We start from the raw sequence: 17320 nt of genomic DNA on the forward strand, positions 1-17320 counted from the left end.
AGCGTAATGATCCCCAATTGCTTAAATTTGGTTAGAGATAATTCGGGTTAGTAATTGGGTTAATTGATAATTGTTCGAGAGAAAGTTATTGGAAATTTAGGGAGTTTGACCTGTAGAAGAGCTTAATAAAATTAGCATAAGAGACCAATGCATAAATGAAGAGTTGGTGAATCTATACCCTAGGTCTTGTCATCTTGTTTTTACCCAAAGGTTTATTTTAATTGTTCCCTTTCAGTTTTCTTTTAAATTCAATTGTTTATTAATTTAGGTTTCCTTGATAAATTGGATTGATCAAATAGTAATAGGATAGTTTAATTGGTAATTGATAATAGTAATTCCCTTGGGTTCGATATCCGTATTTTATACACTTTATTACTTGCACGATTTCGTACACTTGCGAAATTCTACAGCAAGTTAATTTTCGCAGTGTACGAAATCGTGCAAGTAATAAAGTGTATAAAATATGATATCGAACCCAAGGGAATTACTATTATCAATTACCAATTAAACTATCCTATTACTATTTGATCAATCTAATTTTATCAAGAAAACCTAAATTAAATAAATAATTGAATTTAAAGAAAACTGAAAAGGGAACAATTAAATAAACCTTTGGGTAAAAACAAGATGACAAGACCTAGGGTATAGACTTCACACCAACTCTTATTCATATGCATCGGTCTCTTATGCTAATTTTATTAAGCTCTTCCTACAGGTCAAACTCCCTAAATTTCCAATAACTTTCTCTCGCACATTATCAAATTAACCCCTAATTACTAACCCGAATTATCTCTAATCAATTTAAGCAATTGGGGATCATTACGCTCTATGGAGTTTACCAAAACCTCATAGTCGCAGTAACCTACTCTAACGTTCGCTCAACCTATGGTTTTACTACCATAGACCAACTAAGTATCATCTCTCGATCTCAACTTAGTCCACTAGTTCATTCAATTCTTGGGCCCTTAGAATCAAAAGCATTAGGAATAATAGTAAAACTTAGAAAATTCTTAATAAACTTAACAATCAAAGATCAATACATAATTAAGAGATTGGGCTACATCTTAGCCCTAGAGAATAATTTGTCATAATAAACATGAAAGAAACACATATTTATTAAACATTCATCATAAGTTTACAAGAAAAGAATAAGGAAAACTTCTCTATATTGTGAATCAAAGCTCCAAAATTTCTGTTCTTCTCTTCTCTCCAGATTTTTCTCCCTTTCTTCTCACCAAAGAATCCCTAAAATAATGCTAAAAGACTTCTATTTATATCCCACAAGGGTTAGGGTTTGTTTTTCCTTATTCTATTTGATTTGGAACCCTTAACCTTATTCTCCTGGCTAAAAACGGATAACAAGTTAGTGACTTCCGTGACTGTGCTGCGGCACTATGCTGCAGCGCAGTAGCTACCGGAAAAATGTGCCGCGACACGTAGCTGCTGCCATTTTCCCTCATCATTCCATGTTCTTCAAAGATGTTGATTTTCGAACTCGATAGCGATGGAATTTGGAAATGTTGTAAACATGAAATGTACCCTTTGAATTAGCTTTCCAACATCCAAGAATATCTTAATACTAGTTCTACAGCTCAAGATATTCTTAAATTACCAAGGAATGCGCAAGCTGGAACGTAATCTGGATCTTCTCTTTACTTCAACTTCCATGACTTCTTCAATTCACCCGATTCTTGATTCGTTTGTTTCCACTCATCACTCATTCCGTTGCCAAACTGATTCTTCATCTGAGCATAACGCACTAGTAACCTGAAAAACACTCAAAAACCCCGTAATCCCGTAAAAGGCAATTTATAAAATATTAACAACTTTACCAAATTAAGCATAATTTCCCATAATTAATCCCCAAAAACCACTCACTAAATGTGTATTTTCAAGCTCTTACCGCAAAACTTGTTGTTGATTTTCGCAAGTGTATGAAACTGTGCAGTATAAGTGTATAAATATAGATATGAACCCAAGGGAATTACTATTATCAATTACCAATTAAACTATCCTATTACTATTTGATCAATCCATTTTATGTAGAAAAAATCTAAATAAATAAAATTAACAATTGAAATTAAAAGAAAACTGAACAGAGAACAATTAAAATAAATTCTTGGGTAAAAACAAAATGACTAGACCTAGGGCATAGACTTTACACTGGCGTGCTGTCGTAGGCACGCAGAATTAAAACCTTCCGAACCTAACTACTGAACTGTAAATGGGTAAGCAGGGTCGATCCCACGAAGAGTGTCTAGCCGAATTTTCTTGTGATGAAAAAGGCTGGGGGTTTTGTGTAAAACAGAAAACAATCTAGCAAAAACAAAAACAATTTAATTCGAATTCAATCAAAATGACGAACTTGGTCTCTGTCAACATCCACCATCGGAATCTTGCTACTGATCATTGATGCAAAGATAATCAATTCACACATTGAATATTCACCGTTGGAACTAATTTCCTATCTCTCCTTATTGTAATTAATCAGGAAACAAGCAATCCTAATTAATCTTACCCCTAAACACCCTAGACAACGCTCAAGATTTAATCTAGTGGCAGCCTTAAGAATTAGAGAGATCGATGAAGCTAAACAACACAAACACAAGCGGTTGTATTTAACTAGTTGAATGTTCTTCGTAAGGTTCTAATTCCTGACGCAGCAAATTACTAACCCTAATTGCTTCACAAGTTAAGGGATCAAACATTACGGATTTGATATCAAACTTAGCAGTAGATTTCAATAATAATACACTAGTAGGCCTCCTAGTAAGTAAATGCATCAATCATGAAATATACACAGAATAACATTCAATACTCAAACATGAATTTAACACTAAAACAGAAAGATCTCACAGTTTATTTGATTCCGAGGTTTCCGTTTCGTTCGACCAAGTTACAAAAGTTCTAGCCGGTCATGGCCATCACAAAAACTCAAGAGAAAGAAAATTCCAGAGAGGAAAAGAGAGAGAGGCGTGGTCCCTTGAAACCTAATCTGATCTCCCTTTTAAAATCCAATTTTAGAATTCGAATCCCACTCAATCTCCTAAAAGAAATATTCTCCTATCCTAAAATAACATTAATCCTAATTTAATTATAATTGGAAATAAAATGAAATAGAGTCCTAATAAAATAGGAAAGTGGTGTTTCCAGCTGTAATTTTCGTGCAGCATGTATGTCTTCAAAACGTGCAATAATAGACTGACTTGCATAACAAGTCAGAATGCTCCAGGACGTTGGCAATGCAGGTGCGTCAACTTCAAGCTCGATTACAACCTTTATTCAGCCAGTATCTCTAAAAACTCAAAACATTAAAGTTCTATATCTCTTTCTTAAAGTTCCACAGCATTTTGAATCATCTCAATCGGAGCTCGGATGAGAGAATTATGCCCAGAATACGAAGCAGTGACGAAACTGTCCGAATTCCCCTAATTAATTCCGTTTTTCAATTAACACCTCCATTTGCTTCCTAAACCCTAAACCAAAATAAAGTAATAATGAGTACAATTAGGAAACAAATACATATAAAAGACTAAACATTAAGGGGGTTAAATATGACATTTTGCATTCCCATCAACACCAACTCTTATTCATATGTATCGATCTCTTGTGCTAATTTTATTAAGCTCTTCCTACAGGTCAAACTCCCTGAATTTCGAATAAATTTCTCTCAAACAATTATCAAATTAACCCCTAATTACTTACCCGAATTATCTCTAATCAGATTTAAGCAATTAGGGATCACTACGCTCTATGGAATTTACCAAAACCTCACAGGCCGCAGTAACCTATCTCTAGCGTTCGCTCAACCTATGGTTTTACTACCGTAGACCAACTAAGTATCATCTCTCCATCAAAACTTAGTCCACTGGTTCATTCAATTTTGGGCCCTTAAGAATCAAAAGCATTAGGAATAATAGTAAAACTTAGGAAGAATTCTTAATAAACATTAACAATCAAAGATCAATACATAATTAAGAGATTGGGCTACATCTTAGCCCTAGAGAATAAAATTAGTTCATAATAAACATGAAAGAAACAATCATATTTATTAAAACATTCATCATGAGTTTAAAGGAAAAGAATAGGGAAAANATAATGTGAATTATGGATTGAAATTGAGACTGCTTGATATGTGAATCTCATGGTTATGAGAAGTGACGATTTGTATGTGTTGAGTTGATGAAGTTTTGGATAAATTATGGAAGAATGGATGTTGAGTGGTGGAGTTGAATTTTTTGCTAGGATGGATGTTGGATTTAGAGAGTTATTTGCTCCAATTTTGGTGGCTTGAGAAATATGTGGAAGTGTAACCCATTTAGGGTTTGTATGTGCATGTAAGGTGTTTGATGAAATGTCAAAGAAAGTGCATAGATATGAGTATGTTAGATTATTACTTTGTTATGGAAATGTTGTCGGTAGAGAATACTAGTTCCATAATGATATCTTTATATGCCATAATGCATTCTTACATTTGCATTTAGAAAGAATAGCAAAGAATGAGCATATTTACATGCACATGTACATGTATGAGAACATTAAAGAATAAAGAGAAAGAAAGAAAATAAATAAATTGTAGAATTATCCTCTAAAGAATATAATTAAAGAATACTTCAAAACTGAAATTTTACTTAAAAAAATATAAAAAGATAAGAGAAGGGAAGGTTGTTGTGATGGGGAGCCCGTGAATGACAGGGAAGAATAACCCCGAATGCACGCTGCCTTTAGTGAGTGGCCTCAGAATAAGAAAGAAGAATTTATACAGTCTGTAGGAAGTGCATGTGGATGAGGACTGTACCCAAGAGAATACACTCACACGACCAAGGTTCCAAATCCATGCCTCAACCGTGTCCGATTAGCAAAGAAAAGAATAGAAAAGAAAAGAAAGAATAGAAAAGCAAGAAAAACCGAAAAGAAAGAATAGAAGCAGAATAGAAAGAAGAGGAACATAAAAAGAAAGAAATGCAAAAAAAGAAAGAAAAAAGAAAAAAAAAAAAAAGAGAAATAGAAAACAGAAAAACAGAAAAGAAAATGTATTGCATAGAAAAGTTTATGCATTTGTGCATATGCATCATGCCGTTTCCACTATCTTGAGTTAGTTTCTCTATTTGTGCTTACATATCGGTAAGTGAGAAACTAGAATCTTAGAAAGAGCAGAGAAGAATTGAGAAGTTTGGTGTAAGGAATAAATGTAAAACCCCCCTCCAGTCAGGTATCCTCTGAATATCCCTCAATGAGAATCCCGAGGATACATGTCTGGAGAACGAGTTGTATTTAGAAAAAATCGTGTAAGATAATATAATAAATCCAAAAAAGCATATAAAATGTCACGCAGGATCAAATTTATAATTTACAAACTTTAAGAAATTATACAATCAAAACATATTTTAGGGTGGAAGTTCCAAAGGTATTTCACAAATATTTATCATTTACATTATTTACATCAAGATAAAAACATCGAGATGACAATAAATCATCTCCCCTCATGTGTAGTCCCGCTGTCTCTAGCATCCCTCGCTTCTAGTCTACCTGCCAAGCAATCAACAATGAAAGGTGGAGCGCTAATCGCTCAGTAAGGAATGATCCGTTTCATTCGAATGTACTATTTGATCTTTTATTTAAACATATTTATTAACACATCACTATCTTTTACATCTAGGGATATCCCCTTATTATTAATTCAATGCTTTTCATCATTTTATCCATGGCTAGATAAACATCAATGTGTACACATACAAATAAGTATGTAAACATAGTACACACACATCACATGTCATGACATAACATATAAAATCATCTAACATGAGATAAATCACCTCATGATGAAATAACATCATAACTCATGTAATGCAACTAAATGCATATGAAACATTTAACGTCTAGCCGATCAGACTTCTTAGCATCTTAAGCACTTCATATCATCTAGCCTCAAAATTATCTAGAGCTCATATCATTGGGAGGCGTGCTTAGCGTTATTTAGCACTAAAGCATATATTCATCTTTCCTCAACCGATATACGAGGATATGCTACGCGTTTTCCATCATGTCTATATGCATCTCTATCATGTTCATTTGCATTTCTAACATCTTATGGCATGTAAATACATATTTTGGTGAGCTAATATTTAATTCATCTAGGATTATCAACCCATTTACATTACCTCTTGCTCACATACATCATCTTAAAACATGTATTACATTGCATCTTCATGCCATTTCAAACATTAATCATGCATTGACATCATGACCATGTATATCTTCAAAGATCATCTAACTAATGGGTAACATTAGTACATGGCATAATTACAATAATACATTAATAATCAATTCATAATCATAAGAATTGATTATGTTAAATCTTAACTTTAATAACCAGTTTATGTCAGGCATTTTCCATCCTTTCCTCAAATGAGTTGGCTCTGGCATAAAACAAAAAGTTATAGGTATGTGTCGTATCTTTCTAATGCTTCAAGAATCATCTCATTTTGATTTTTATAACTAAGTTATGGGTCGAAATACTGAAGCAGGGTTAACAAAACCCCTAAGCCCACTAAATCCGAATTTTCTATTAATTATGCCACATCAATTCTATTGACATTAACCAATAGGTTACTTATGGATCAATAAAACCTCCCCTTAATAGTCTTAACATCTTAAGGAAGTGTAAAATCTCATTCCCATAATCATCCATTATTGCTATAACCTTGTAAGCTAATGCAAACAACAAATCAACACTTCTATAGCAACCATTCAACACCATGGGCCTCACTACTACAATTTTTGCCACAATCAGTTCCACACTTCATTTCTTCAATAAACTCACAATCTCATAAAACATAAATAGCAATAACTTCTGTATAATGAATTCAAGGCAATAGTAGAATAAATGAGTTCAACTACACTTGCCATCAACTAATTCTATGCCTTAAAGCTTTAATTTAAGGTTTCATAAAAATCTACAAACCCTAGCATAAACTAAAGTCATGGAGGTTCTTCCTTACCTTTTTAAAGACTTCCTCCAACAAATCCTTTGCCTTTGACTTCTTTACACCTTAATCCTACATATATAACATATACCTCAACATCTACTTCAAATCTTCAAATCACATCAAAACTAAAGTTTTTAATCCTTACCTTAAACTTCTAATTGAAGATCCAAGGCTCTATCTTGTTCTCCTTGAAAAATTAAGCAAAACTCCTTTAAAACTTAGAGAAAGAAAGCTTGTTTCATGGAAGATTTGAGAGAAAATGGAAGAAATGTTGAAGAAAGGCTCTCTCCTTTGGCTTGAACGAATTTCATCTATTTATAGGAAAATATTTCATATTTTCCAAAATTATGCAATTGGCCCAATTATTTTAATTGTATAGCTCATAAGTCCTTAATTCTTCATATAAGGCATTTTGGTCATTCACACTAGACATAATATTACTTAATTAATGCCATTAAATGCAATGAAGCCTACTCATCCTGACTTTTTCAATGCTTATCCATAGGCAAAATAACCATTTTGCTAAGCCTCTCTATAGATAATTGATCATACCGTTCCAATGAATTGACTATTTTGCCCTTAGTTAGATTTTATGCTTTTTAACATAAAATTAACATTTAAGGACTATTTTGAGTTAGGAACTACCTTTGACATCTTGGGTATTACAATAAAAGTATTGTGGGTTTACTTACTGAGCATTAGTGTCACTCCGTTGATTTCATTGTTTTTGCAGGTAGTAGATGAGATTCAGTCGGGAAGAAAGTCAAGTAGCAGAGGAGAAAGGCTGATAAGAGCTTGAAAATGCACATTTAGTGAGTGTTTTTTGGGGATTAATTGTGGGAAATAGGCTTAATTTGGTAAAGTTGCTTAATATTTTAATAATTGCTTTACGGGATCACGGGTGTTTTTGAGTGTTTTTCAGGTTACTAGTGCTTCAATGTTATGCCGGATGAAGAATCATTTTGGCAATGAATGAGTGATGAGTGGAAACAAACGGATCAAGAATCGGAGTTGAATTGAAGAAGTTATGGAAGTTGAAGTAAAGAGAAGATTCTAGATTACGTTCCAGCTTGCGCATGCCTTGGTAGTTTGAGAATATCCTGAGCTTAGAACTCGGATTAAGAAGATTCTTGGACCGTTGGAAACCTGATTCAAAGGGCCACATTTCATATGCTTACAACTTTTCCAAATTCCCTCGTTATCAAGTCAAAAAATCAACATCTTTGAAGAACCATGGAATGATGCAGGAAAAAGGGCGGTAGCTACTGTGCCGCAGCACAGTGCCATGGCATCACGGAAGTCACTAAATGTTATTCATTTTTTAGCCAGGACGATAGGGTTAAGGGTTCCAAATCAATAGAATTAAGGAAAAAACAAACCCTAAACCTTGTGGGATATAATAGAAGTCTTTTAACATTATTTAGGGGTTCTTTGGTGAGAAGAAAGGGAGAAAAATCTGGAGAGAGAGAAGTAACAGAAATTCTGGAGCTTTGATTCACAATAGAGAGAAGTTTTCCTTATTCTTTTCTTGTAAACTCATGATGAATGTTTAATAAATATGATTGTTTCTTTCATGTTTATTATGAACTAAATTTATTCTCTAACGCTAAGATGTGCCCAACTCTTAATATGTATTGATCTGATTGTTCATTTTATTAAGAATGTCCTAAGTTTTACTATTATACTTAATGCTTTTGATTCTTAAGGGCCAAGAATTGAATGAACTAGTGGACTAGGTTGAGACGAGAGATGATACTTAGTTGGTCTACGATAGTAAAACCATAGGTTGAGAGAACGCTAGAGATAGGTTACCGCGACTTCTGAGGTTTTGGTAAACCCTTAGAGCGTAATGATCCCCAATTGCTTAAATTTGGTTAGAGATAATTCGGGTTAGTAATTAGGGGTTAATTGATAATGTTCGAGAGAAAGTTATTGGAAATTTGGGAGTTTGACCTGTAGAAGAGCTTAATAAAATTAGCATAAGAGACCAATGCATATGAATAAGAGTTGGTGTGAAGTCTATACCCTAGGTCTTGTCATCTTGTTTTTACCCAAAGGTTTATTTAATTGTTCCTTTTAGTTTTTCTTTTAAATTCAATTGTTTATTTAATTTAGGTTTTCCTTGATAAAATTGGATTGATCAAATAGTAATAGGATAGTTTAATTGGTAATGATAATGTAATTCCCTTGGGTTCGATATCGTATTTTAACACTTTATTACTTGCACGATTTCGTACACTTGCGAAATTCTACAGCAAGTTAATTTCGCAAGTGTACGAAACGTGCAAGTAATAAAGTGTATAAAATATGGATATCGCCACCAGGGAATTACTATTATCAATACCAATTAAACTATCCATTACTATTGATCAATCTAAATTTTATCAGGAAAACTAAATTAAATAAATAATTGAATTTAAAAAGAAAACTGAAAAGGGAACAATTAAAAAAAACCTTTGGGTAAAAACAAGATGACAAGACCTAGGGTATAGACTCACACCAACTCTTTCATATGCATCGGTCCTTATGCTAATTTTATTAAGCTCTTCCACAGGTCAAACTCCCTAAATTTCAATAACTTTCTCTGAACAATATCAAATTAACCCCTAATACTAACCCGAATTATCTCTAATCAGATTTAAGCAATTGGGGATCATTACGCTCTATGGAGGTACCAAAACCTCATAGGTCGCAGAAACTATCTCTAACGTTCGCTCAACCTATGGTTTTACTACATAGACAAAATAAGTATCATCTCCGATCTCAACTAGTCCACTAGTTCATTCAATTCTTGGGCCCTTAAGAATCAAAAGCATTAGGAAAAATAGTAAAACTTAGGAAGAATTCTTAATAAACACTTAACAATCAAGATCAAACATAATTAAGAGATTGGGCTACATCTTAGCCTAGAGAATAAATTTGTTCATAATAAACATGAAAGAAACAATCATATTTATTAAAAACATTCATCATAAGTTTACAAGAAAAGAATAAGGAAAACTTCTCTATATTGTGAATCAAAGCTCCAAAATTTCTGTTACTTCTCTTCTCTCAGATTTTTCTCCCTTTCTTCTCACCAAAGAATCCCTAAAATAATGCTAAAAGACTTCTATTTATATCCCACAAGGGTTAGGGTTTGTTTTTCCTTAATTCTATTTGATTTGGAACCCTTAACCTTATTCTCCTGGCTAAAAACGGATAACAAGTTAGTGATTCCGTGACTGTGCTGCGGCACTATGCTGCAGCGCAGTAGCTACCGGAAAAAGTGTGCCGCGACACAGTAGCTGCTGCCATTTTTCCCTCATCATCCACTGTTCTTCAAAGATGGTGATTTTCGAACTCGATAGCGATGGAATTTGGAAATGTTGTAAACATGAAATGTAGCCCTTGAATTAGCTTTCAACAGTCCAAGAATAGTCTTAAACTAGTTCTACAGCTCAAGATATTCTTAAATTACCAAGGAATGCGCAAGCTGGAACGTAATCTGGAATCTCTCTTACTCAACTTCCATGACTTCTTCAATTCAACTCCGATTCTTGATTCGTTTGTTTCCACTCATCACTCATCCGTTGCCAACATGATTCTTCATCTGAGCATAACGCACTAGTAACTGAAAAACATCAAAAACCCCCGTGACCGTAAAAGGCAATTATGAAAATATTAAGCAACTTTACCAAATTAAGCATAATTTCCCATAATTAATCCCCAAAAACCACTCAATAAATGTGTTTTTTCAAGCTCTTACCGCAAAAACTGTGGGTGATTTCGCAAGTGTATGAAACGTGCAAGTATAAAGTGTATAATATAGATATTGAACCCAAGGGAATTACTATTATCAATTACCAATTAAACTATCCTATTACTATTTGATCAATCAAATTTTATGTAAGAAAAATCCAAATAAAAATAAATTAACAATTGAATTAAAAAAAAGAAAACTGAACAGAGAACAATTAAAATAATCTTTGGGTAAAAACAAGAGACTAGACCTAGGGCATAGACTTTACACTGGCGTGCTGTCGTAGGCACGCAGAATTAAAACCTTCCGAACCTAACTACTGAACTGTAAATAGGGTAAGCAAGGGTCGATCCCACGAAGAGTGTCTAGCCGAATTTTCTTTGATGTGAAAAAGGCTGGGGGTTTTGTGTAAAAACAGAAAACAATTTTAGCAAAAACAAAAACAATTTAATTCGAATTCAATCAAAATGACGAACTTGGTCTTGTCAACATCCACCATCGGAATCTTGCTACTGATCATGTGAAAGATAATCAATTCACACATTGAATATTCACCGTTGGAACTAATTTCCTATTCTCTCTTAATTGTAATAATAGGAAACAAGCAATCCTAATTATCTTACCCCTAAACAACCCTAGACAAGCGCTCAGATTTAATCTAGTGGCAGCCTTAGAATTAGAGAGATCGATGAAGCTAAACACACAAACACAAGCGGTGTATTTAACTTAGTTGAATGTTCTCGTAAGGTTACTAATTCCTGACGCAGCAAATTATAACCCTAATTGCTTCACAAGTTAGAGGGATCAACAATTACGGATTTGATATCAAACTTAGCAGTAGATTCAATAAATAATACACTAGTAGGCCTCCTAGTAAGTAAATGCATCCAATCATGAATATACACAGAATAACATTCAATACTCAAACATGAATTTAACACTAAAAACAGAAAGATCTCACAGTTTATTGATTCCGAGGTTTCCGTTTCGTTCGACCAAGTTACAAAAGTTCTAGCCGGTCATGGCCATCACAAAAAACTCAAGAGAAAGAAAATTCCAGAGAGGAAAAGAGAGAGAGGCGTGGTCCTTCAAACCTCATCTGATCTCCCTTTTAAAATCCATTTTAGAATTGAATCCCACTCAATCTCCTAAAAGAAATATTCTCCTATCCTAAAATAACATTAATCCTAATTTAATTATAATTGGAAATAAAATGAAATAGAGTCATAAAATAGGAAAGTGGTGTTTCCAGCTGTAATTTTGTGCAGCATGTATGCCTTCAAAATGTGCAATAATAGACTGACTTGCATAACAAGTCAGAATGCTCCAGGAGTTGGCAATGCAGGTGCGTCAACTTCAAGTCAGTACAACCTTTATTCAGCCAGTATCTCTAAAAACTCAAAACATTAAGTTCTATATCTCTTTCTTAAAGTTCCACAGCATTTTGAATCATCTCAATCGGAGCTCGGATGAGAGAATTATGCCCAGAATACGAAGCAGTGACGAAACTGTCCGAATTCCCCTAATTAATTCCGTTTTTCAATTAACACCTCCATTTGCTTCCTAAACCAAATAAAGTAATAAGAGTACAATTAGGAAACAAATACATATAAAGACTAAACATTAAGGGGGTTAATATGACATTTTGCATTCCCATCAACACCAACTCTTATTCATATGTATCGATCTCTTGTGCTAATTTTATTAAGCTTTCCTACAGGTCAAACTCCCTGAATTTCGATATAATTTCTCTCAAACAATTATCAAATTAACCCCTAATTACTTACCCGAATTATCTCTAATCAGATTTAAGCAATTAGGGATCACTACGCTCTATGGAATTTACAAAACCTCACAGGCCGCAGTAACCTATCTCTAGCGTTCGCTCAACCTATGGTTTTACTACCGTAGACCAACTAAGTATCATCTCTCCATCAAAACAGTCCACTGGTTCCTTCCATTTGGGCCCTTAAGAATCAAAAGCATTAGGAAAATAGTAAAAATTAGGAAGAATTCAATAAACATTAACAATCAAGAATCAATACATAAATAAGAGATTGGGCTACATCTTAGCCCTAGAGAATAAAATTAGTTCATAATAAACATGAAAGAAACAATCATATATTAAAAACATTCACATGAGTTTAAAGGAAAAGAATAGGGAAAACATCTCTCTATGTGAATCAAAGCCCAGAATTTCCATTCATCACTCATTCTGTTTCCAATGTGATTCTTGATCCGAGCATAACATTTAAGCACTAGTGACCTGAAAAACACTCAAAAATACCCGTGATCCCGTAAAAGGCAATATTGAAAATATAAGCAACTTTACCAAATTAAGCCTAATTCCCACAATAATCCCCCAAAACCACTAACTAAATGTGATTTTCAAGCTCTTATCACAACCCCCAACCAGCTTCTTGATAGTCCCTAATAAGTAAGCAATATAACAAGCCTTTAGCTTGAAAACACAAACAAAATAAAGTCTATATCTAAAAAATCTAATAACTTCCCTTGTAGTGTCACGGTTGCATTAGCATATGCCACAAGCCTTCAAACCCTAGGCGGCCCTAGTTGGACGAGTTATAGTCTCGTGAGGGTTCCAGCAATGATACCCACAAACATCCTAACCTAACCTCCACTAGACTCAAAACTAAAGACTCAAACTAAATTTTAGGATTCATACATAAATCGTCTCAAAAATTGTGTCAATGTGAGCAAATCAAATAATTAACAACATGCAAATGCAAAGAATAAGTGAATTTCAACTACACTTTTGTTATTGTCTCTCCATAATCATTCACAAACCATTCATCCAAAAGCCCAGATGATTTTATGCATAGCTTCCATAGGCAAAGTACGAAAATAAAACAAATGTGCAATCAAACTCCATAGGCTCACTTTTCAAACCACTCTCCACCAATGTAGAATCCAATCACTACCTCGGATCATTAGGTCTTTTTCATGGTTGTAACGTTAGGCTAGGGTAATGGTTTATGAAAGAACGGAAAGGATTTTTTAACAAAATGTAAGAGACTTAATATTTTACAGTAAATGACCATGAACAATCTCTTTCTTGCTTCCCTTCTCATTCACCCTTTACCCTTTCACATTGATTGAACTATTCCTTCCAACATTAGCACAAACCCTCATGTAATGTACCTCATTTCAAGTTCTTCTCCCCAGTTGCTTCTTCCTATTTTTCTGCAAATTTTTTTTTCTTTTTTTTTTTAAGGAAGATTGTAACTCAAAATAAAATTCGTCTACCCCACCTTGCTTCTACTATCATCATTTTTTTTTCCACAACCCCCAACCTATCTCATTGCACATACTCAGGTTGTGGTCCAAAAAATATATTCATTTTCTTCTACCACAGTTCTTTTCATGAGTTTTTCTTATAAGGTCACCCTAAATTAAGTCTCTCACAATAAGATGGGTCAGAAAGTGTTTTAGGCTTCATCGTCACGGTGATATATAGTAGGTTTACAACAACAAAAAGAAGGCTTACCAAGTGTATATATAGGCTCAAAGGGTTGCCTAGGGATAAAATAATATAGGTTGGCTTGAAAGGCTCAATCGCTCCAAAGAAAATTGCCTAAATCATATCCTAAGTAATGCAGATTCTAGGATTTTGCCTCAAGTGGTTATCAAATGAGTTCTAGAGTTTATGCCCAATTTTCATAACAAAAATTATTGCCCATAAAAAACACACATAAAACGTCTTTATTCAACCAATCAAAACCATTCCCAAGAGAGTCATAACTAAATGCAATTGTTATCTACTATCATCTTTACATTATGCAAAAGTTAATAAAATCTCAATGTTACAAATTCACTATCATAGTCTTATCATTGACTTATGTATGAAAACCATACCTAAAACAATTTCACCCAAAAGCTTTTAAAGAGATAATTCAAAGCACAAAGCAATTTGACCATAAGAAAATATTCCTTACCCACCACGTTAGAGATGATCATTGTCCTCAATATGTAGAGAGAACAATGACACTACCTTTCGTGCACAACATTTATGTGGAGATAATCTTGTGAAGGCATGCATATTGCTTGTCGTATCCAATAGTCATCGAGAATCTAATCAAAAAGAAAACAAACTATTTGCCATGCTTGGCCAATTTAGTGTGCATAACGAAACTTATGGGTTAAACAAAAACAACTAACATATCAAACCAAACCAAAGTTATCACAACTTAACACATTAAAAAAAAAATCTAAAATAAATTCAAAACAAAAACCAAAATTAAAGTAAAAAGCTTCGGTTGCCTCCCAAGAAGCGCTTTATTAGAGTCGTAAGCTCGACTTTTCAAATCCTTCAATCTGGATCATTGAGGAAAATCCAAACCCTTCTATCCTTAATGCCACCATCTTCATAAAGCTTCAATTGCTCTCTTTCCCTCTTATTCTCAATTTCCTCCTCCAACATCCTAAAATTGACAACACATTTTTCTAGGGGTAAACGAGGGTATTTTTCTTCTAAGGTCGCAGCTACTTTATCATCAAGGATGCTAATCTCAAAGCAAGTATCTAACTTGGGTGGACATTTCATAGTATCAAAAACATTAAATTCAACTTGTTCATCCTCTACCCTCAAGATTAATTTTCCTTTATGAACATCTATTAGCGTTTTACCCGTAGCTAGAAAAGGTCTTCCTAGAATTAGAGGTACTTCCCGATCTTCTTCCATGTCAAGAATAATAAAATCCACTGGGAAAATCAACTTATCTACCTTGATCAATACTTCTTCTACTACTCCCCTGGGGTATTTTATAGACCTATCAGCTAGTTGAAGATGGACTATGGTTGGTTTTACTTCCCTTAGGCCTAGTTTCTTATAAATCGAAAATGGCATGAGGTTAACACTAGCCCCTAGGTCACATAAAACTTTATCAAAATGAACATTACCTATTGTGCAAGGAATTGTGAAACTTCCTGGATCTCTGAGATTTTGTGGTAATTTCTTCAATAACAATGTGCTACACTCTTCCGTAAGCATCACCGCCTCATGTTCTTCAAATCTCCTCTTTTTGGTGATAATCTCCTTCAGAAACTTCGCGTACTTCGGCATTTGCTCCAACATGTCTACAAAAGGAATGTTAATATGTAAAGTTCTAAACATGTCCATAAACTTACCAAATTACTTTCCAATCTCTATTCTTGCACTCTGTGAGGATACAGGAGTGTCAAGTCATTGTTTGTCGAAGCTTGGGTATTTTTGACATTTTTTTCTCCTGTGCCCTCTTTTTCTTCTTCGAGTTTTTCCTTTGTTTCTTTTTCCTTCCTTACCTCCTTCAACTCCTTACCACTTCTCAGTATGACAACATTAACTCTCTCCTTCGGATTCTTCTCTGTATCGCTTGACAATGTCCCTTAAACTCTTCCCGCTAAAATATTACGAATTTGCCCAATTTGAGTCTCAAGGTTCCTAATAGAGGCTGATTGATTTTGAACCAGGACGTTAGTCTTCTCAAACCTCTTGCTTGTCTCTTTAATGTACTTGGTCAACACATTCTCTAAATTAGATTTTGGCTCTTGAGGTTGAAAAACAGGAGCTTGTTTTTGTTCATTGTTGTTGCTCCATGAAAAGTACGGGTGTTTCCTCCATGCTGGATTATATGTATTAGAATATGGATTCCCTTGCCCCCTTTGGAAATTATTGACGTAATTGGCTTGTTCAGTCTGAGCAAACGGGTTCCCTTCTTGGCAATCCTTCGATGAATGATTTCCTGCACAAAGGTCACATATTAGAGAAGAAGATTCAATAGCATTTACCTTTAGAGCAACTCCCAATTGCTTTTGAATGGCAAAGAGTTAAGCAGCCAATGCGGTGTAACCATCAACTTCATGCACTCCCACTACTTTCCTCGTTGAATTTCTCTCTGCAGTCCTCATATAGTTATTGTTCGCCATCAATTCAATCAGATTGTATGTGTCCTCTGGCGTTTTATTGTTCAAAGCTCCCCCACTTGCAGCATCAATCATAGCTTGAATAGTTGGTAGCAACCCTTGGTAGAACGTTTGCACTTGCGACCAGAGTGGTAAACCATGGTGAGGGAACCTCCATAAGAGATCCTTATACCTTTCCCATGCTTCATACAATGACTCTGAATCTTGTTGGTAAAAGTTCGTAATCTCACTCCTCAGCTTGGCAAACTTGGCAGGTGGAAAATATTTAGTGAGGAATGCTTGAGCTAACTCGTTCTAGGTTGTGGTGCTTCCAGATTGCAGAGAAGTCAACCAAGCCTTGGCTTTATCCCGAAGAGAGAATGGGAAAAGCCTTAGCCTAATTGCATCATCGAATACTCCATTATGCCTGAATGTGTCGCATAACTCTAGAAAATTTGCGATATGCAGGTTGGGATCATCAGGAGGTAACCCATCGAATTAGACTAACTGCTAAATCATTCCACTAATTGTTGGCTTAATCTTAAAATTATTTGCTTGAACGGGTGGTCTCCTGATGCTAGAATAGCACCCATTAATAGTAGGATTAGCATAGTCCTTCAATGCTCTTTGAACCACTACTTCTCCACCCATTGCATTTCCTCCTAAGGTATCCTCATTCTTATTCTCTTGA

General features: G+C 34.5%; 1 protein-coding gene and 1 non-coding gene across 2 annotated transcripts; one reads left to right on the plus strand and one right to left on the minus strand.

Moving 5' to 3' along the window:
* Positions 1–15058: 15058 nt before the first annotated feature.
* Positions 15059–15823, minus strand: LOC116140429. The gene has a single exon (XM_031426063.1). It carries the CDS (start codon positions 15821–15823, stop codon positions 15059–15061), a length of 765 nt encoding a protein of 254 aa, XP_031281923.1.
* A 960-nt stretch (positions 15824–16783) lies between these two features.
* Positions 16784–16890, plus strand: LOC116140440. Its single transcript, XR_004129624.1, has one exon. It is a non-coding gene; the product is annotated as a small nucleolar RNA R71 (small nucleolar RNA).
* The last annotated feature ends 430 nt before the right edge of the window (positions 16891–17320 follow it).

This window comes from Pistacia vera, unplaced genomic scaffold, assembly GCF_008641045.1.
Source record: "Pistacia vera cultivar Batoury unplaced genomic scaffold, PisVer_v2 Contig1109, whole genome shotgun sequence".
NCBI lineage: Eukaryota > Viridiplantae > Streptophyta > Magnoliopsida > Sapindales > Anacardiaceae > Pistacia > Pistacia vera.